Here is a 22,289-nt window from a genome sequence, read left to right on the forward strand (position 1 = left end):
TTCGGAATCCGCAGTTGCCCTGTCACATAGCATCTGCAAATACTCTGTGCCTAAGTGCTTAACTCTGTGCACTGTAAAGCAGATTTTTTTAAAAAAAAGATGCTTCAGCTGTACAGATAGTCTTTATACACACTTGTAGCACAAGTCAATAATTGCTGTTGGAGTTTATTTTTCTATGGAGAGTCTAGTTTTGTTTTTAAATATTTAATAGCCACAATAACATAACTGCCAAATCTTTCTGTGATTGCATCAAACAATTAACAGCCTGTTGTGTAATCACTAAGCAAATTATTCAACTCTGTTAGATGTTTGCATTAAGTAATTCCCTCATAAATGTTGTTCACTAATGAAATAACAATAATCAAAACCCTTACATTTGATATAGTGCCTTTCAAGTCAGGAGGACGTCTCAAATCGCTTCACGAGATGTACTGTAAAGTCGAGTGACTCTCTTTTGTGAGCCAAATAACAAGAGATTCAGATTGCTTTTTAGTCAATATTGTGGCCCTAAAGTCCCAGTTCATGCCTACTTAGTTCCCACGTTATTAGTTAGTAGTCAATGCCAGGACCTGCTGGTATTTAATTCAAATAAAACAAGAGTCCTGCTCTGCATGTGTTAAATACTTTAATCAAGAGGCATTGGCTAACTCCGTTAGGCATGAGAAATACTAAATTTAAAACAAATGTGCTGTTAAAAAGAGAGGGAAAGAACACACAGTAGCTAACTAAGCCATTCGGCTGAGCTCATTTGAAACAGATTGTGGAGTAAATTTATACAGTAAAATTGTAAACATGTAGTAGATCGTCAGGTAATTGCTTTCAGAGCAATGAGCGCAGTGGACTTTAATACAGTATTTACAGAAGTCTAATGGGGTGTATTTTTAAGTAAGGATCTTCGTGCTGTTGTAAATGTCTCAGTGTATCACTTGTGTACTAGCATAGATTAGGGTCCTGCCTTGGATTCCTGGATTCTTCTGAAGGTTATCCTTACAAGCACCCTTTTTTCTCCAAATAAAAAACTTTTATTTAAGTTGAGAAACCTCTTGTCCATTCACTCTGGTCTACACGAGCAAACATATTAGTAATGCAGTAGGTGTGAAATTTTAGTTCTTGCTGATCTCTGTGATTACAGAAGTGTGGTGTTGAGCCAGTAAGCTCAGTAAATTCATTCTTGATTTCCATTTGTTTCTGTGATTTAACTTCCTGATTTATTCTAACCTCAGTCAGTTGTGTTCCAGGTGAGTTTCATGAGCTGTGTTAAATACTGCCGTAAAATATTAAGAGATTGCACCCAGTTTTCAAGTAATTTCTGTGAATCGTATTCCTGGTTTTCCTCTATCTGTTTTCAGTTTTGGCTGAAAATCTATCTCTTTGACCCCATCTATAGTCATCTCCCCCTTCCCCTCGCTCGGTGTCGAACTCTGTCATTGTGAAGCACTCCAACACACTATCCGATATGAAGGATACTGTGTAAATGTAAGTTGCCTGTGTTGGCGGATTACAGACGATTTTGACAAGTTTCCACACTTCAGGTGCTTGAACAGCGACTTTTGCACATAAGACATTTTTCCATAAACCTTTTCAGTGAGGCACTCAACAACAACAACAACAACTTGAATTTATATAGCGCCCTCCACGCCGGACGGCGTCTCAGAGCGTCTCACGCACAAAAAACTACTGTACGACTTTGCCGGAGAGAAAATCAAATCAAATCATTTATGTGGCAACAATGTGTTGCATGGTGAGTAGGGCTAAATTTTGATACTACTGCCAAAAAAAGTAAAACGTTGCACTATGAACGAGCATATTTATAGTAATTGAGCTTTCCTCAATAAATATTTCATGCTTAGCTGATGTTATTTGCTCATCTTCATATAAATATATATACATACACACTAGGTATCGAATATATTTTAAGCGCTTTGGGATGTCCTAAGCGCTTTATAAATGCATAGAAGACACTATTATAAATGTAAAGTTGTATTGTATGCTACATGCTCAAATTGCACCTCTAATTTACACTACGGGTGTTAAATTAAACTGAGTATTAGAAAGGCATTCAATGCAAAAGAAACAAAAACACAGTAATTAATGACAAAGATAGAATCGAACACACAAAGGTTATAAGCATCACAAACTACGAGCAATTCAGGCAATGCCGCCATTTAATACAGCATTTTATTAAATGTTCTGCCTGGTGCCTAGCTGAACTATTAATGAAAAAAATGGTATTTTAAATGAAAGGATCTTCAGCGATGTAACAATAAAGGGATTGTTTTTTGGGAAAGTCTCCAAATGTTAAGAATATGCTCAGCAAATTGTTACCAGAGCTTTCCATGGCTAGACAAATCAATGTTGTTAGGAGATGGTGGTGCTGCACTCAGTTTGTTTACTTTGCTTTTCTTCGTCTGCCTGCCTTCTCAAAAAACTTGCTTGGAGCCAGACTGTAGCAGCCCTTTCTGTCTTTTCATAATTGATCAGGGGATGACTACCTTCCCTGAGGGTTAAGACGTGGCAACTTTTTTCTGTTTGCTCAGCATCTCAATGCAATAGTTCAAACAATGTTCACACCAGCCGGCAGTGTAATGCCATATGCACATCCTGTCAAAGCAACTGTTGTCATGGATACTAGAAAGTACTAGAAAACCAACCCCTTGATTCTAATCAAAAATGTACTTTACCCCATCAGAGGTGAGGCGGATGTTTTTTTTTGAAAGCAGATTGATCAAGTGAATCTTTACTCTGTGCACCTAAATTTTTTATCACACATCAAGCGCTAATGATTTTGTTTTTGATGACTCTGTATCTCTGGCTACCAAACACATTTTTTTCCCAGAGTATTGTGGCAAGGACTTTTTGATAGGTAGTACCTGTTCCATTGCTCAGAGTACTGTCGATACATTGATTCCAAGCAAAGAAAACAACTCGAGTGTGAGCTTTTTCATGTTAGTTTTTTTTAACGTGACATCATCATATGGTAGCCCAATGATTGCACTTGTGTGCGTGTGTGCGTGTGTGCATGAGTGAGTGTGTGTGGGTGAGTGAGTGAGTGTGTGTGTGTGGTGATTGAGTGCACGGGTGTGTACGGTGTATATGATGAATGAGTGTATGAATGTATGCATGTGTGTGTGTATGTACGTGTGTGTGTATGCACATGTGTGTTGTAGTGTGGTATGTGAGCTTGTGTGTGGTACATGTGTGAGTGGTGTGTGTGTTTTAAAGGATTTTCTTTTCCTGTGTTATGTGTACATTTTAACTCCAGTTGTTTAATGCAGTGAGAATTCAGAGATATATCGTCCAGCATTTATTTTTAGCACTACCTAACATCTGGCCAGCAGGACAAAATCTTTGTGCTGTCAGAGTGTCATAATGTGAATGATCCTGGCAATCCTTTTATATATCTATTATAATAGATATATAAAAGGGTTTTTCATTTAATTTACTATGTTCAAAATCACTGCCAGTGTTGGCTGCCACAAAATTATATTTCACATAAAGCAGCTATTTAATCATTGAGGACAAGTGTCAGTAAAATAATCAGCTGCTCTTTAGCATATGTTACCAATATATACATCAGAAAAACAAGATCACATTCATTTGTCACAAAGTCCCTTTTTCATCATTGGAATTAAGACCCTTTTTTTATATATTGTAAGCATTTTTCACCCTGCATGCAATCTACAGTACAGAATCCCTGTTAATCCACTTCCAAGATATCTGATGTTGATTTGTCAATTTTAATTACAGCTTCCAGTAACATTTGAAGTCTTGTGCTTCTGCAGCAAAATGATATTATGAATATGCAAATATATGGTAATAAGAGGGGGAGGGGGTCATTTCTGTTGAACACACACACACAGTGGATGAATCCCTTGCGGAAACATGTCTATTGATGCAGTTTACATCAGTTTGTAATGTACTGTTAAGAATTGCTCTTTGCTTTCGTGTTTTAAGGAAACTCTTAACTGCATATGTTGCAGTCTCACTGTCAGCTGTAAGTCTGGAACAAAACTTGTGAAATTTGCATTAGTGAAATTTTTTTACAATGGTTGTGTGGTTGTGCCTGTAAAAAAAAAGTGACCAATGTAGCACAAACCGGTGACTCTGCAATGGGGGGGGAGAAATAAACACTGGTTATTGAAGAAGAAGTACTGTTTGCTGAGGAAAGAGGCGGACTGCCACACATAAAGATTTCGTTTTTGTGTACATTTTAAATTACTGTGACTTTAGTAATGAAATTGACATCACAGCTTAAGGAAACAAACTTTATGAATAATGATGCTTTTTTTCGCTTGCAGGCACTACAAGCAGCAAGACAGCTTCTTCTTCAGCAGCAAACCAGTGGTCTGAAATCTCCAAAGGGAAACGACAAACAGCGAACACTGCAGGTCAGCAGGCTATTACTGATCTTTTGTAGTTGAAATAATTGAAAATCTTCAGGAAGTTGAAGCATTTTTTAAAAAAAAAAGACATGAATATTATATTCCCGTCCATGCACAGACAAAGTCAGAATAAGATTCACATAATTGACCCTACGTATTATGTCTTTGAAATATTTTATTCGATGATTTTTAAAAAAATTTTTTTTAAAAAGTCCAATCAAGTAAATTATCAGCAGCTTCGTTCACTTTGTTTCTTTTTGGAGAGGGTTTTGCTAAGTTATTTGCTGTCCGCAAATCTGTGAATAGGGTGAAGTGTAAAGCAGCATTTCTGGTACTGAATTCTGTGAGGTGATTAATTAGTATTAAATGCATTCAGTGCATCACATACTTCCTATTACTACTCGCAGGTTAGAAGATAAAAAGCAACTCCCACCTTTCACTCGAGACTCAACCCCAGGTCTCAATCGTGCAGTAGTTCCCAGAGTTGAAGCTGTTCTGTTCTGTATCTGGTCTGATTTTCACTGAAGACCGCTAGCAACAGACTTTTGAGTTACAAACAAAAGGGGACAGGAGATCTTTCTTGTTTACCCATCCAATAGCAGTCTCCTGATTGCTCATGTTTAAGGACGAGATCAAATGAAAATAAGCCTGAGTGACCGAGAATCCCTCAGGAGGAAGTTGTTTCCAACAGCCCCTGCATAAGTACGTTACAGTGAGCAGCACTTTCTGTGAAAGTGTTCCCTCTGGTTATTCTTTTAAGGAGGAAGACACACCAACCCTGTGCCGTGTCCAGGCAGTGTTGTTTCAGAGAGTGTAAAGACATAGCATCTATGTACAGAAACGCTTGATGCACGTTCCAGTCAAATCGTTTTCCCCGCTCCCCATTCCCGTTTTTATGAACAGACGGGAACTTTGTTGACCCCGCAAAGCACCAATCAAAATATTCCTTTGTGATGTTTTGCATCACAGCAGGGAGAAAGGAAATGCTCACTGTCGCGCCAAAGTGCAGTCCGTTCCCCATATTATGACAGTTTTCTTCAACTTGTTCTGCTTTAAATTATATCAGCAATTAGCATATTTCAACCTTATTTTTAGGTTTAAATTGCAGTGTGAGAGTGCGCTCTCCTCTCAGATAATTAGTGCTATCAAGGAACAGTAGGTTAGCTCATTAGTACCATGCGCATTTAATTAGAGAAGAGAAAATTGGAGTTAACTCATAGTTAATATTTTCACAGAGTGCTACAATGCCAACACCTTCAATTGGAGTCGCACCCCTGCGTAACTAATTATGGTCTGATGAGATAGGGTACGTGTTTGGCGAGAATACCAAACTGTTGACAGAGTTGTTTAGAGAAAGGAAGCAAGGATCTTTTTTTCTCTATCGCTGCTAGGGAAATTGTTGAGTAAAGTAGGTAATTTACTTGATCACTGTACTTAAGACTTAATTGGTGTTGCTTGTTAAGTATTAAACAGAACTCTGGCTGCACAAAGGCAGAATGGTTATGGATTTTGCAGTGTACAACATGACTCGTGTGCTATTTGAGGTGCAAAGCAGACTGATGTTCTGCTAAGTAAATGCTGATCTCAGATAGGTGAGTGGCTGATAGATTTGTGTGCTTAAGTGCAAACATTTTATAAATGTAAATAAAGTAAAAACAGCTAATGGGAGAACAAAGAGTACAGTATGACAGGTGGTCCATAAGGCTAAGATTGGTTAACTGTTTCCTTTAATGGGTATGTAGTTACATTTTTATAGTGCAATGAATGCAGTATTTTACAAAAAAATGCATGCAGATTTTCTCCATGGGATGTAATCAGCAATAGGTACACTGTAGGATGAAAGCTTATTTACACATGACCTGCTAACAGAGATCAAGCTTTTTCGAATAGGCCTGAACACCATTTTTATGTTTGAAGCATATTTTTTTTCACACAGAGCAAAACCCATTGGCATCCTCTAGCATTTCATTTTGGACCTAATACTCATACTTCCCACGTGATTTTTTTTGTGTGGCACAGAATAATTTGCATCAAATTTTCCCAAAACTTTTGCAAAATCAAACCGTGAAAGCAGAATGTGCAGTAGATTTCAACAAACTCCAAGTGATTCGTCTCCGTAAGAGTGTGAAGAGTTTGCAGTGTGAAGTTTTTCTTGCCCTGGCAGTAGCCAGAGTTATTAGTGAGGCCTGTATAGACTTTCTTTTAGAATGACCTTGTCTATCTATGGGTTTTGTGTGTCTGCCTTTAACGGTGCAGGGTTACAGCTGTAATATTATAGGCACTCAAGTACACTTTATGAAGCATAAAATCAACGGGAAGAAATTTCAGGGGAAAAAAAAAATTGTTTCTGAAACTGTTGCCAGAGAGCGAACACACAGGCTGCTCACACAAAGGCCACGATCGAAGCCACGCGATCCTCATTGTAGACTGACGGTGGACAGACTCATTTTAAATTTATGAAACAATTACTCTCGATCCCATCGGGTCTGCAGTAATTGTGTTGAACTTGAAGTCATTGTCTTTATTGGTGAGCCTATTATTCTACATTGCGAGGCGTAATATGTTGGGAATGTCAAATTTTACATGAACCTGGATGTTCGTCATAACTGATTGCTCGGAAACACACACATACACACACATACTTGACCCGCGGCGAATGCCAGGAGTCTTCTTTGTCCTGTGATCTGACTTCATGCAAGTCGGAGGCAAGAAAAACAAAATCTTAACTTCAACACAAAACTCAGAATGTCCTCAAGTACAATGATTCACAAGCAACCACAACAACAACAACAACAAAATTTCATTTGTAAAGCGCCTTTCACGTCGGGAGGACGTCCCAAGGTGCTGGACAGTCAGTGTTTTGGACCTGAGCTGGGGGGTCGGAGTCGGGGAGGGTGGAGGGCAGTGGGGGAAGGCGATGACCGAAGGCACAGTCGAGGAGAAGGGTCTTGAGATGGGTCTTGAAGGAGGCAAGGGAGGGATCGAGGCAGAGGGACTGCAGGATGGCGTTTCAGAGGATGGGGACAGAGTGTCTGAAGGCTTGCTCGCCAGTGATGGGCCGAGCGAGGCAGGGGACGTGAAGCAGGTTGGAGCAGAGGGAGCAGGCAGGTTGGTAGGGGGTTAGGAGGTTGCAGATGTAGGGGCAGCAAGGCCATGGAAGGTTGGGTGAGGATGGGGGTGATAGTATCACGGAGCCTGGTGCGGGAGAGGACACGGGCTGCAGAGTTCTGGATGATTTGCAGCCTGTGGAGGGAGGAGTTGGGGAGCCCGACAAGCGGTGAGTTTGCATAGTCAAGCCTGGATGTTATGAATATGCGTATGAGGGTTTCGGCGGCCTGCTGTGGAGGAGCCGGGCGATGTTGCGGAGGTGGTGGAAGGCAGAGCGGGTCATGACACGGATTTGGGGTAGAAAGGATAGTTGAGGATCAAACAAGACGCCAAGGTTCTGGACTGGCTTAGTAAGGTGGAGTGTGCATCCTCGTGGAGTCCTGTAGCTCAGTGGTGAGAGCACTCGCCTTGCAAGTGAGACACCGGGGTTCAATTCAGGCAGGGCGAAACCTTGGGCAAGTTTCCTTACTCCACACGCCTGATAATAATCCCTCCAAAGCAAAAAAAAATAATAAATTGTGGGACACTGCTGTGCGCAATTGGCTGCCGCGTTTCGCCCACAAATATACGGTCAATTCACTTTACAGTCTATCCTGTGAAGCGCTTTGAGTCGTCGAGAGGACGTGAAAAGCGCTATATCAAATGCAAGGATTATTATTATCCTTGGATGGTGCTGCTGTCAGCACCTGAGGTGTGAATGCGCTGACAGGAGCCAATCAGGAGGGCCTTTAGTTTCATGAGTATTATTGGGGAGGGCATTCAGTTTCTCCAAGCTACTCATAAACAGATTTAACCTGTGTACCTCTGTGACCTGCTAAACCTTTTATTACCCTGTTCGCTCCTCCGCTCAGCAAGCTCCAGCCTGCTCCACATCCCCCACCCCACTACCGGTGCTCTGGTCTTCAGCCTTTCTCCACCCACCCTTTGGAACTCCATCCCACATTCCCTTTGCTTTGCTCCCACCCTTGCCTCCTTCAAGGCACATTTCAAGACCCTCCTCTTCGACCGCGCCCTCGGCCGTGCTGGACAGTGGCGGGAGTACAAGGCCGAGAATGAACACAATAATGAAACTTTAGTTTTCAAAATACGTGCTCCTTTTTGACAAATTGAATGTTCGAGTATAAATTGTCGGCAGTCGGGGGCCTGTAAACTTCCAACCCACTTAATAACTTGCAATCGCCCCACAGTGCTTCTGCATTGTGTAGTTACTGATAACCAGTGATATCACTGACCATGTGCTCACAGAGATACTCCGCCCCACCCTGAGCAATGCTAGATTCTATGTCACCACTGATATCACTTCCGGCTTGCATTTTGCATTCTCTGCGGGCAACAAGTGATGTCGCCAGTGACCTGATGACAGGAAGCTGCCCGTTTTTTGGCCTGCTGGAAAGCCGGTAGGCATGAAAGAAACTGGCGAGTCCTCATGCAGAACCCAACTGGTGGCCCACAAGGCATAAGTTTTACAAACAAACCCAAATTATAATAGATGCCCAAAACCGGGGTTCTTTGTACAAAGCTTTGAGTAATCAAGCATAAAAAAATCTCCAGTGGTGCAGTTATGAAATATCGGCTAGCAGTAAATTAGACCAAACAGATTAAGGAAGGAGACTATTCATAGAGGGAGAGCCAGGGAAGTTGAGTCTATTACGATATTCTATTCTGAGTCTTTACTAGCAAAGAAACAATTTGTTACTAATGATGGAATTTGCGGTAGGCACCAACAATAATGCAAAGTAGCATTAATAAAACAATATGATATTTATGGTAGTTTAGTTGTAAGATTCCTCTTATTTTCAGAGCTCCATGGGTTGGCAATGCTTCTGATTACTGGAAGGGGATTTCTTGTTAAGGAATCCTGTTAGAAATTGCTGCGCATTAGACCTCCCCCCATCCAGTATAATCTGTGACCATATCCGTATTTTCAGTTTCCCACTCTTGTCTGCAAATTTTACAAACCTTTTTTCTGTCAGTGACTTGCATAGCAACAACAAATTGCATTTATTATAGTGCCTTTCACATCGGGAGGATGTTCCAAGGCGCTGGACAGTCAAAGGTTAGATTTGGAAAGGGTGGGGGCAAAGAAGGCACGGGGGGAAGATGACCGAAGGTGGTCCTGGAAAGCCTAAAGTATAGGAAATCTATGCGATTTCAAGATGTACTGTATAAAAATATAAGAAACCATGTGTTTATTAAGCTCCAAGCTGGGCGTTCATCCAGTCTGCCTGGCAGAATTGTTATACGACAGAACACTGTGGCAAAAGGTATGCAGGTGAGCACTAATACTTAAACTTTGAAACACTGCTTTCAAGTGAGCTTTTATTGAAGATCCTCAATGGCCAGTGTCAGCATCAGATGCTGTGAAGGCCCCTGTCACTGGATAATGCTGGAAATGGAATTCTTGTAACATTTTATTGTGGTTGCAAGTGAAAGATATAAACATTGAAAGCTACATTTCTGCTGTGCTGATAATTAGAGCATTGAAAAGTAATAAGTAGGTATCACATTCAGCCTGGACTTTTCCTTTAAAGCTGCAGCTCCCCATAATTACTGTTTCTGTGCACTGATGTGAAGCAGATAAACGTTTCTGTGAAACGCAAGCCTTATTGAACTTGATCTGCTGTAACATGCATTTTGTGTACTGTTGCCGCTGATCTGTGTTCTTTAGTCCTCAGTTACTGTCAGTCGTGGTGTTGGGAATCCAAGGGTGAAGAGCAGAGAGGTTGGTGGCACCAGTCCACAAACCATGTGTTAAATTTAATTTTTTCCTCTGCGCACAGTATCACTAAGTCCACCAGTATGTGTAGAAACAGTGTAATTGTGGGGCAGGACAACTGAATGCGTTGCTTATACGCTCAGTGGGAATATGTTAGCGTTGGTTGTCTGGAGGTGTTTTGCTTGGACGGGTCAAAGGGTGAAACCCAATCAATATCAATACATAATAATCCAACTCAACTTTGGCTTTTTTGTNAAAAAAAGTCACACTCAAACACTTTTAAATCTAAAATTTTAAATTGTTTGAATGTGGCTAACCATATTCGTGACTTGGGCAGGAAATGACGAGAGCCAACTTGCATCAATCTACATGTAGAAGCAAATTCAGTTTCAATTAAACCAAAACCAGAACGAGCTTTTCTTGAATCATCAGCTATTTTGGTGCCATTTAGACCATTTGTTTCCAATTCAGTGACAATGTTGCACGGAATATACAGGATTGGGTGGGTGGGAATCATTGTGGTTCATCCAGCTGGTCCCAAAGTTTGTGAAATCCTATAAAATATTCTATTGTCCCTCCCCTCTCACACCCATCAATTGCTTTTCTTATAAAGGCGATGTTCCTTCCCCACCCCCTCCCACACACCTTGTCAACCATCTGAATTTTTGTTACAATTATGATTACCCTTTGTCGTCGGCCAGCTAAAATTAAGCTTATAAAAATCTACATAGTCTTTTAAAGTAGTTATGAGGTACCATGCCTGTTTAGCACAAGAATAAATTGTAACTTTTTTGCGCGTGTTCAATACATGACTTTTGTGAAATGCCACTTGTGATACTTCATTTAAAATAAGCCTTCTATATGGCAGTGCTGTATTTCACATTTATATATATCCCATTGGCAAGCGGTAACTATTCAAGCACTATATAAAAGCAGTATATTTATTGGAAGGGAGGGGAGCAGCGCCTCATATCTGTCGTGAAGCCGTTGCACAGCAATGACAGAGTGACATTTATGGCTCAGTACTGCATTTTAACATGAATCGTATTGAAATGTCATGGTGAGGCATGTAGAGAGCAAATATGAAGGAGGTGCCTCTTTAACCAAAGCCCTGTCATGATCAGGACTCAACACATATAACATTTAAAAGTTCTGATTTTCTCACACATCCTTAATAGATTAATGGCACAGTCAGATTCAGAGCAGATAATGGCAATACAGAAGCTGGACTAGGGTCAGTTTTATGCTGTAAACTGAAGCCACTAAGTACACAATGGTCACAAAGCGTGCTTTCTGCTATTTACCTTTGTTTGTTATTAAGGTCTGCCTCAGCATTAAACAGGTCGAAAATTAGTTGGCGACGGTTAGCGATGAGGCAACTTGCCTCGGATATTAAAGCTGGTTTGAGGCGTGTCATGGGATGGGCTTGAGACGCTCACAATATGCCATTATATTTCAAAGAAAACACACAGAGCAGCGCCTGTCACAAAATCTATAATTTCTGTGAACTGATGTGACCAAGTGCAGAGTCCTAGTGTTTCCATAATATATAAAAAATATATAGTTTGATGAACTGGAAAGAGGTAGGGAGGGGCAGACAAGGTACATTTTGACACTGTAGACTCAGTCTTATTGTGCCTAGGGCAGTGGGAACGCCAGGTCAATGTCAGTTTTTCATTTATTGATGTCTCAAATCTCAATGTGAGGAAGATTGCTCTGTGCGTTGGACAGGGGCCAGACAAGAGGCAGACTTAGTGCTGTTGTAAACCTGCTTTTTTAAAGAACAATTTAATCCCGTCCTTATGACTGCAATTGTTTTCAAGTGCTGATGCTGTGGTTAAAAAAAACAATATCCTATTATAAGTGTGAAAACCCATGAACAGTGTTTGTTTCTGATTCTCTACTTCCTACTGAAGAGACGTGTGAGTTTCAAATGGTTTAATTAGCAATTTTAATGGCAGTTTGAATAATGAGGAGCGTAAGGGAAGTGAGTTTTGTGTTCTGTGTGTCTTAAGCCCACATAGAATGAATGCATTGGTTGTATTGTGTTTCTTTGTTTACCCTTAGCACACCTGTTGTTAAATGGCTTTTTGAATATTATCTTAAGCACACAGAAATCTTTTGTTTTGTATTTTGATACATTGAGTGCTGAGAGATTTTATCAGGTTGTTGCATACAATGGTGTTATTGTGAGGTTAGCTTGCCTGGTCGATTTCCTATGTATCTTGTTGGTTTATTGGGAATGAAAATTTTCACATTTTCAACGAGCTTTAATGAGTTAAGTCAGAGAACCAGGCAACTAACCATGCTGGTAGTGACAGATGGCAGTCTGAATCAGAGGTAAGTTAGTATTACTAACCCAAAAAGAGCAATGGAGAAATTGAAATGAATAATGGTGAAGCCCCAAAACATTTCAGTTCATATTTTTATGTTTAATTTTATTTAATATTGGATTGTGGCCAGTCCTTTAAGAAAATGAAAAGAAAATCTTAATTGAGGTCCAATCAAACTTTTGACATTCATCCTTTTTAAAATATGAAAGTTGCTTTGGAATTGGCTTCATGGGAACACCATTTATAATGTAGTCATTAAGGTGGTATTTAAGTCTCACCCTGGCTCAGTTGGGTTGGGTGCATTCTCGGAGCCAGAAAGTTCCAAATTCAAACCTCACGTTGGACTTTGAACCTAAGGTCTAATGTAGTATAGGCAGAGGCACTGCAATGTCGGTTGTGCCTTCCTTTGGATTAGACATTAAACCTAGGTCTCGTCTGCCTGCTCAGGTGAATGTTAAAGATTCCATGGCACTATTCAAAAGAGAAGAAAGTTTCTCCAGGTGACTGGTCAACAATCTACCAAGTAAAAACGGCATTCACTTCAATCTGCTGTTTGTGGGATATTGCTGTGTGCTAATTGGCTGTCATGATTGCCTACAAAATACAGTCACTCCGCTTTAGAGTAAAGCCTGTGAAGCGCTTTGAGACATCCTCGCAACATGAAAGAGGCTATGCCAAAGGATTTATATTATTATTATTAAGTTTGATGTTTGATGTTTCAAACCGATTTGTTTTGCCACACAATTAATGCAGATTCAATGCAAATTCCACGGAAAATTTTTGCACACTTTCAGTATTAGAAAAAAGACCATTTGACTGGTTAGACAGAGAATGAATCTTATTGGCAGTCACGAGTCACTAGGCTAACTTACCTTTGGGGTAATGACAACTAGAAAGGTATGGGTAGTGCTGAATAAACACTCAGTCTGTATTTTGGAGGAAGTTAATGGTTAGGAGGCAGTGGTTATGCCTTTAACATACAAGGTTTACCTTCCCTAAAACTTTGTTTTTCTTTACTTTTATGAGGAAGGGAGGGACAGTTTGGCAGAAAGATGACAATTTTTCGATAGCTTTGTCCACATGTGGTTAGTACAGCTGCATTGGTTCACTGCCCAGTGCCACTGCCATTGCTGAGGCCAGACTGGAGAAATACTAAACTTGCCAATTTTGTAAAATAAAAATATATTTACAAGCTAATTCTTGGAAACATGCGCACTTCCAACCTTAGCCCTTGCCAAATAACAGAATGAGAAAGAAAAATAAATCAGAAAATATTTAACAACAATGAGCTGAGCTGCGGTAAAAGCAAGCCAGTTTCAATAAGATACGATTCATTCTCTGTCTAACTAGTCAAATGGCCTTTTTTCTAATACTAAAACAGTTTGCCAAAATTTTCTGTGGAATTGTCATCTTTCTGCCAAACTGTCCCTCCCTTCCTCATAAAAGTAAAGAAAAACAAAGTTTTAGGGAAGGTAAACCTGGTTTGTTAAAGGCATAACCACTACCTCCTACCATTACACTGGAGGAAGGGTGCAATATTCTTAATTTACAGTTGATTTCTGTGAATCACCCTGTAAAAAACAGGAGCAAGCAACAAACAGGTAAAGGTATATTGCAGACCGGGGCAAGAGAAAAAACAGAGTGGGATATTGAATGGAATTCGGAGAAGCAAGTTTGTCAGATGAGAATCAAATGATGATCAAAGGTATATTAGTCATTAAAGATGAGAGGGGTGACAGACATTAGCATCTGAAGTGTTCTGGTCCTGAAGTATTGTATACAGTCTGATTGCTGCCACGTAAGGAGCCTGACCACGTCTTAAAGGCAGTGCAAAGGAGAGCCGCAAGCCTGAGCCCCATTGTTAGAGGGAGACTTATCAGCAATGGCTGGATAAGCTATAGAAAAGGCTGAAAATAAAATGCTCAACGAGCTAGAGAAAGTAAAGACACAAAAATACTTTCAGGTATGCCAAGGTAGCATGACATGGTCACAGGTTCTGGGTTATGATAAGACAACTGGAAGTATTTCTTTACATGGAGGATAATTAACAGCTGAATAGGGAGGTGGCAGAGGTCAGGAAGCTGAATTTGTTTAGGAAACCGCTTGATGCTGTAATGACAAGACAGAAGGATTGGTATTCTGGAAGGTTGAAATCAAATGGGCTGAAGGGTTTTCTTCATCCAAACCTCTCGTGATGTTGGGACGTATCTGTATTTCACACCCTGCTTCCCTTTCAAGGCAAAAGTCATCTTGAGAATGCCGACAACACAGTTATTTTATTTCTTTTGTTCAATTTTGTTTTCTCAACAGGGCATCGATTTATCATGTTTGGCTCAGCCCTGAGTCCCCTCCTTTCACGCCTTTGACAAAGAGACCTGCTATCTGTAGTTGTCCGACACAATCATTCAGACAGTACCAGGTTTTTGAATCAGAATAAGCGTATTCTCATGCGCTTTCAAATCGTTTCTGAAGCTTTGCAAGCTTTCTGATTTCAGACTTTGTGTTTGTTGAGTGAATTAGTGGGCTATATTGCAATTTCACAACACTTACTTGGCTTCCCTATCCAGGCAAGGCTGATCACCACAAATGAGTGTTCCCTAATGAAGCAGTCAGCTTGCATCTGAAGTGTCTATATGGACAGTGGTTGTGTTGACAAGAGACCATCATGTGTTTCACCCCATGCCAGTGCATTATTGTTAGGCACCATTATAAATTAAGTGAGTATCTACCATCCTGTCCAAAATGACTGATTTTACCTGGACATCAGTCATGCCATCTGCATTGGGCTCTGGGTCTTTGGATTTTGGTCGTCCACCTAACAACAACAACAGGATTACATTTGTATAGTGCCTTTCACGTCGGGAGGACGTCCCGAGGCGCTGGACAGTGTACAGCATTTCAGACAATACCTAACACGGCAATCAGCAGGGAAAACTGCTCAAGTGACCCATCACTTCTGTTTCAGACCATTATTTGTTGTCCGTACAAACTGATGATCCTCTTTGATTCCTGCCTTGGGTTCCTCTCCCCCCCCCAACCCCCACCTCCACATACACAGTTATTATGCATGTCACAGGCTGACACAGGCAGGACAGTCTTGCATCCCATATGGGGCCGAGGGTGAGTGGGAACTCCGTTTCAGGCTCTGTCAGCTTTAAGCACTTAAACAGCAGAAGATTTAACTGATAGTATTTTAAGAGACTGACATCATTAAAAGTCCTTTGGGGGAAAGCGTGTGTGGCTGCAGTGTGTTGCTGCTGCTATATTTTTTGATAGGACACAGAACATCTGAATTCCAGGACAATTGACTACGCTCTACATGCTGACGGGTAACTCAAATCTGCATTTTTTTTAACATGGATTAAGCTATTCAAAATGGGAAGAAGGTCATTGAAATGGTAGGTTCAGTATATTGTAAATAGCCACAGGGGGTAGGGAAAACAATTAGTTAAGCCAGAAAAACAGGGCAAAATAGCAAAATGAATAAGTCAGTGTTATCCATATAGACACTTCAGATGTAGCATAGACTACAGTGTAACATGAGTAAGGTTAATTGAAGTTTATTTTAGTCATGCAATTTGCTTTTGCTCTATTTTCGAAGGAGATATTCAGGGTCTGTTTCTTTTGGAATATCCATTTAATGCTTGGATCCTGAAATCCGCTTGGCTGCAACACTGGTGTTGCAGATGTGCATTGTGATGCATTGAAGGTGCAGGTTGAACCAGTTCTGGAATCAGCTTGCCTGCGTGTGTATTATATTGTGTTCGTATTTCAGGAAACCGAATTTGCCGGTTGGGGGGCTTTAGGATGCACGCACACAATCACTGACGTCGATTAAATTATACCTCTGGCGAATCCAGATTTTAACTATTTAATTTGTGTGAAGATTGTTTTTTTACCGATTGACTTCAAGTGAATGCATATGGGTAATTAGCAGTGAGATTCAGTTAAAAAAAACACTTATATTGTCCTTAAATGTGAGAAACCTGAAACATTTCATGGGGCTACTTTTGAGCACAGTGCCAAATTGGTCCAATTCCAAGATTTCTGCCAAGTGATTTTGATAGTGAATACAAAAGGTCTATTTTTGATTGTGCACGAAAAGTTAAAAGATAAAATACTATTATATGAAACTGGTGTGACATTTGGGAATTTGTGCAGAACTAAAGGCTTTTGCTTGCTACTTTAACATTTGAGAAATTCTAAAATATCATGTTAATTTCTTAACCCATTTTTCCATCAAAGTAAAAGCAACGTGAGCATGATCATCATCGTGTAATGAAAACATCAGGTTTCCTTCATAACCAGGGATGAAAAGATAATCAATAACACCCGTATTATAGTTTTGCTTTGGTGGTTTTGTTTCTCACTGCAGAAGTGACGTTTGTGGTGGGGAAACTATGCCAAGTGCACAGCGTGCGTTACAGCATTGGAAAATAATGTTGCAATTATGTGGAATTTATTATTTGAACCAGGCATGTATCTAGAGCTTTAATGGTGGCGAAAAAAATAGAATTGTGGGTCCTGTACAAGTGACAGGAATTAAACCAAACTTGCTTTTCTGTTGTCAAGCAGCCATGACATTGAAGACTACGGTCAAGAGCAAACACACCAAAGTTCAAAAAGGGTCAATTCCGATGACTGAGCCAAAAATCTGACCCACCTTTTGTTTAAGAAATAACATTGCCTAGAGACTTTTGGATTTCTGTTCATTAGGTTTTTGTGGATTCATCAACTTGTGCATTTTAGTTAACTTCTCAGCAGATCAAAAGCTTTAGCTCAGGATTATCAGTGCAAGAGTTACGACAAATGTTAGAAGAACCTTTTTCATGCAGGGTTTTACCAGAAAATGGAAGTGGTTGTTGAGACTAAGACCGTAACATTTTCAAAGGAATAAACATTTGAAGAGGAAGAACACAAAACATTTTGGGGAAAGAGCAAGGAATTGGGATTAGAGTAGTTAGCTCGTGTGTGAGTTAGGACCAGATTAGATTTGTGGGCAGAATACCTTTTTCTATGTGGTAATGTTTATGAGATCATCTGAAACAGCTGTTTGACGATCATTTACGCTTGCAGTGAATTTATGAAATGAAGTATCAACATTGCGGTTAAGCATTGTGCTGGTGTTACACATTGAAATGAACTTGTGGAACTACAACATTTATTTAATACCAGCCTTCCACCTCGTACCGAATCGTGCGGTGTTCCTCAGGGCTCTGTCCTTGGTCCCCTACTTTTCACCATCTATATGCTCCCTCTTGGTGACATCATCCACAGACATGGGATCAATTTCTACATGTATGTGGATGACACCCAACTCTATCTCTCTGCCTCCACCCTCAACTCCAGGACCACTGCTGTCCTGACAGAATGTTTGTCAGACATCAAGTCCTGGATGAGAGCTAACTTTCTACAGTTGAACGTGAACAAGACCGAGGCCCTCCCGATTAGCTCCCGTCAGCGCTTCCACACCTCAGGCGCTGACAGCATCACCATCCATGGATGCACACTCCACCTTAGTAAGCCAGTCCGGAATCTTGGCGTCTTGTTTGACCTTCAAATATCCTTTCTACCCCACATCCGTGCCATGATCCGCTCTGCCTTCCCCCACCTCCGCAACATCGGCCGTCTCTGCCACTGTCCCACACAGCAGGCTGCTGAGACCCACATAGACGCATTCATAACATTCAGGCTTGACTGCGTAAACTCCCTGCTTGGGTTGCATAGTTGGGGCCTCACTAACGCCTTCCTCCATAGGCTGCAGATCATCCAGAATTCTGCAGCTCGTGTCCTTTCCCGCATCAGGCTCTGGGACACTATCACCCCCATCCTCGCCTGACTCCACTGGCTTCGTATCACGCAGAGGATACAGTTCAAGTTCCTGGTCCTCACCTTCAAAACCTTCCATGGCCTTGCTCTCCCCTACCTCTGCGACCTCCTAACTCCCTACCAACCTGGTCTCTCCCAGCGGGCTCTGGCTTGCTTCACGTCCCCCGCCTTGCCCATCCCACCATTGGCGGGCGGGCCTTCTGCCACTCTGCCCCCACCCTCTGGAACTCCATCCGGCAGTCCCTCAGCCTCGCCCCCTCACTAGCCTCCTTCAAGTCCTGTCTCAAGACCCTCCTTTTCGACCGTGCCTTGGTCACCCTTCTCCCCCCCCCACCACCCACCCCCCGTGCCCACCCGCTCTCCACCTGCCCCGATCCTGATCCCCAGCTCGAGTCCAAAACATTGATTGTCCCGTGCCTTGGGACGTCCTCCCGACATGAAAGGCGCTATACAGATGTAATTTTGTTGTTGTTGTTTATGTTTTTAAATAAATCAGCTATAATAATAAAAATAAAAAATAATAATGACAATGCTTGCTTTTGATGTGTACAAATGCAAATTGTGTTGTAGTGCTTTTCAAATCTGGACAATGTCTCAAAATGCTTTGCAAAATTTACTGTAAAGTGTATTTTGTAGGTGAACGCGACAGCCAATTTCCAATTATACATAGAATTACCCTAACATTAAGGCTGGTTTACGTATTTCTCCCTTTTTTTAAGAACAATGCTTTTTTTTGTTTAAACAAGTCCTGATGGCATTGAGAATAGTGGCTTAATACATTTATGGTGTCAAGTAGCTGAATTAAAATCAATAGAGGTACAGTCATTAACTGTGAATGTCAGTCCAACTCCCTAACACTGTCAGATTCAGCAACTGCTCCAAGCAGTTCTCCCCCCACCCGTGTCAAGTTACGACATGGCTCTTTTTCTTTAATGCCTGCATGACAGCCAGGAGATGTCACCAAAACCTCTATTCTTCCTCCCCCAACAACTGGTACATTTCCAGTTGTAGACACCCAAGTCACCCAAGTCTTCTGGAGAAGTGTACCAATGTCATGACCTCAAGGTGGATCTTGAATTCAGTATTGTGATAGGTCATTATTTCTCTTAACCACCTCCTTCCGCTCCCACCATCTCTACTCCTCTTGGCTGATAAATCTCCTTTGGGAAGAATACACCCATTTCATGCAGTGGATTACACATTTTTTCATGCCTTGCTTTTAGTCATCACTGCTGTGCACAATTGGCTGCCGCATTTTGCCCAGAAAATACAAAGTCAATTCACTACAGTATATCCAGTGAAGCACTTTGAGATGTGTCAACACTTCGATAAGGCACTATATCGAATGCAAGAATTATTATTTTTATCACGCTTTCGCTTGGTGCCTTTGAAAGATTTGCTTTAGATACATTTACTGCAAAGTATTTATAGTACTTGTTGGGACATTGTATGGAGAGGTTCAGCCAATGAGGTGGTCCAAATAGTTGTAATTTATTTTAAAACAAAAGACATTTCTATTAAATGTTACAGTAGAATCCATGCAAATAAGCCAAACACGGGGCCACAGGGCACCCACATTACAAGCGAACTAGTGTTTGTAAGGCATTCTTTATAACAGGGTTTTACTGTATCTTTTTGTGATGTATCTTTGCCTTCGTTTTCTTATCTTGTGTGATAAAAACAAACATGGCACAACTTTTAAGAAGCTTACATAAGCTACATATCGATGATCATATTAAATGAATGAAAACCTGGAAAGCAAATAGAAAACAAATCCTTTTTTAAAATCTAAATAGGGTCTAAAACTCAATGCACTTAGCTTAATACTCTGAAGCAGTTTGACGCTGTGATAGGAGGTTGGATGTTCTGGAAAGATGAGATCAGATGGGTCCATAAGCCTTCTTCATCCAAAGTAATTCTGTATCTTGTGACATGATCGATCTCCAGAGTAGATTTTTTGTGGGTTGAAATGCCTCGCTTCCCTTTACCAGTAGGAGGCACTATTTGTGAATTCCCCCTTACTGCTAATGTCCTGTATTACACCACAACTAATAATAGGAAATGTATCAAACTGGTGCATGATAAATTGGGACTTCCATGTTATCCGCACACTTTATAGATTTGCATGCAAAGGTGTAGTTGGTAGTATTTTGGTATTCCTTGAAGTTTCCGCTTTCTAAAATGATGTTTGTTGGAGGGAACATGATAGTTTTCACAGAAAAGCAACTGATGCAAGCATAAGGTATCAGGTATCATTGGTATGGTAAGCATCTGTGGCACACCAGGTTTCAAGGCATGTTTTGCTTCATTTATCTTGCGTCTCAATTGTATGCCTTAATTCCAAATGTCATGAATCGTATCCCTGCTCAATAAATAGCATTTGTTAGCTAATGTCCTTTTCAAAAGATCAAGAAAATTTCAGCACTTTCAACATACCTTAAAATCTTTCTTTTTTAGCAGTTCCCTCATGTTCTATTATTTGTTCAGGCAGTGGAAATAGCACAATTTTTAGGGATTGAGGATTTCCAGGAATCCTTCGCGGTTCATTTTATTTTCAACTAAAACTATAGTTCAATACTTTACTGGAAAATGAAAGGCTGATTTCAGATAGTTCCACGGAAATCCAGCAATATACATTTTCCAAAACAATTTTTTTAATAAAAATTCACTGGAAACGTCAATATTTTAAAGGCCCTATGAAACCTAAATATAGGAAAATGAAGTGGTGTGCTCGGAATGTACTTAGGTGTGGTGCAAGTCGGATGTTAAAAGCTGAAGATGATTAATGAGCACCTTAATGAAAGACCTTCTCTGATGCCATAGAAACTTTAAAATAGATCTGTAGAAACTTGTTTTGGTTTATAACAACGGAAGTACTTCGGGGAGCAGCAAGTAATTAATTTTAAAATACAGTTCACTTCTGTAACCAAAGTGATGCTTTATACCAGGATTGTGTCATAACATTGATTGCTGCACCTTTTTGGTAACACGTTATCCTGTTAAATGGTCAGTCTATATTCTCGCCTGAAATANTTTTTTTCAACCACAGTTTTATGAATGTATTCTGAAGCACCTTTACATCTTTAACAGGTAGGTTAGGCACCATATGTATTATGATTCGATTGTGTTAATCAACAGCCCTATGAATAGCGCCATAGGAGTCCTTCATGAATGTGAAAGCGGTGCTGTATATGATCCACTTTCAAGTGCCAGTGATCTTGTTCAGCAGCAGGCTTTGCTTGATGAGTGTCATAAATGCCGAAATTGAAACCCCAATTAAATGTTCATCTTGGCAGAATTGATGTGTTACCAGGCTAAGCTTTGATGAGTCGAATGGTCATTTCTCACGCCTCTGAAGTTTTGGTATAAATTTGTGGCATTTTTTAATGGAAGACCTTGAATAAAAAACTCTCCTTAAGAATTCCCGTTGACCTGGGAGAAATTCCTTTCCCGGAGGAAATTTTCACGCGCCTCTTTAGGTCACCGTGACATTCTTGGCGATCCCCATTTGCATGATTTGGATTTCTTATGAAAGAATCCTGTTCAGAAGCACCACCCATCTTAACTGGTTGAGAAGATTATTCCAAACATTTATTGCTTTTTGAGTAAGGAAGTTTTTCTTGCTATCTGTTGTAAATTAATAGGGAGCCCAAGTTCATTAAAACTCTCGAAGCAATCCGCCCTTAACTATAATTAACGTTTTTGTCTCTCATGTTCAGCATTAGTACTTTATAACGATTTCACAGCAACCACCTTAAAGGCACTAAATGCTGCCTTTCGATTACACAAAACATTCCATCTGCACAAGTGGTGAAACCTGCCTCACTATTCAACTGGGTTAAGTGGCACTACATTAATTATATAATCTTCTCTATGTTTTGTTTTCACTGTACTAGCTGGCAAAATAAAAAGGATTCACTG

General features: G+C 40.5%; 1 protein-coding gene across 4 annotated transcripts in view; it reads left to right on the forward strand.

Annotated features, from left to right (window-relative positions):
* The window catches only part of foxp2 (forkhead box P2), a 344,421-nt gene that overhangs the window by 253,105 nt on the left and 69,027 nt on the right, over positions 1 to 22,289 (forward strand). For all 4 annotated transcript variants that reach the window (XM_042335911.1, XM_042335910.1, XM_042335913.1 and 1 more), the window contains one exon: positions 4,299 to 4,388. In XM_042335911.1, coding sequence (XP_042191845.1) covers positions 4,299 to 4,388 — 90 coding nt within the window. The remainder of the gene's footprint in view (positions 1 to 4,298; positions 4,389 to 22,289) is intronic.

This window comes from Callorhinchus milii, unplaced genomic scaffold (assembly GCF_018977255.1).
Source record: "Callorhinchus milii isolate IMCB2004 unplaced genomic scaffold, IMCB_Cmil_1.0 Scaffold5, whole genome shotgun sequence".
Classification (NCBI taxonomy): Eukaryota; Metazoa; Chordata; class Chondrichthyes; order Chimaeriformes; family Callorhinchidae; genus Callorhinchus; species Callorhinchus milii.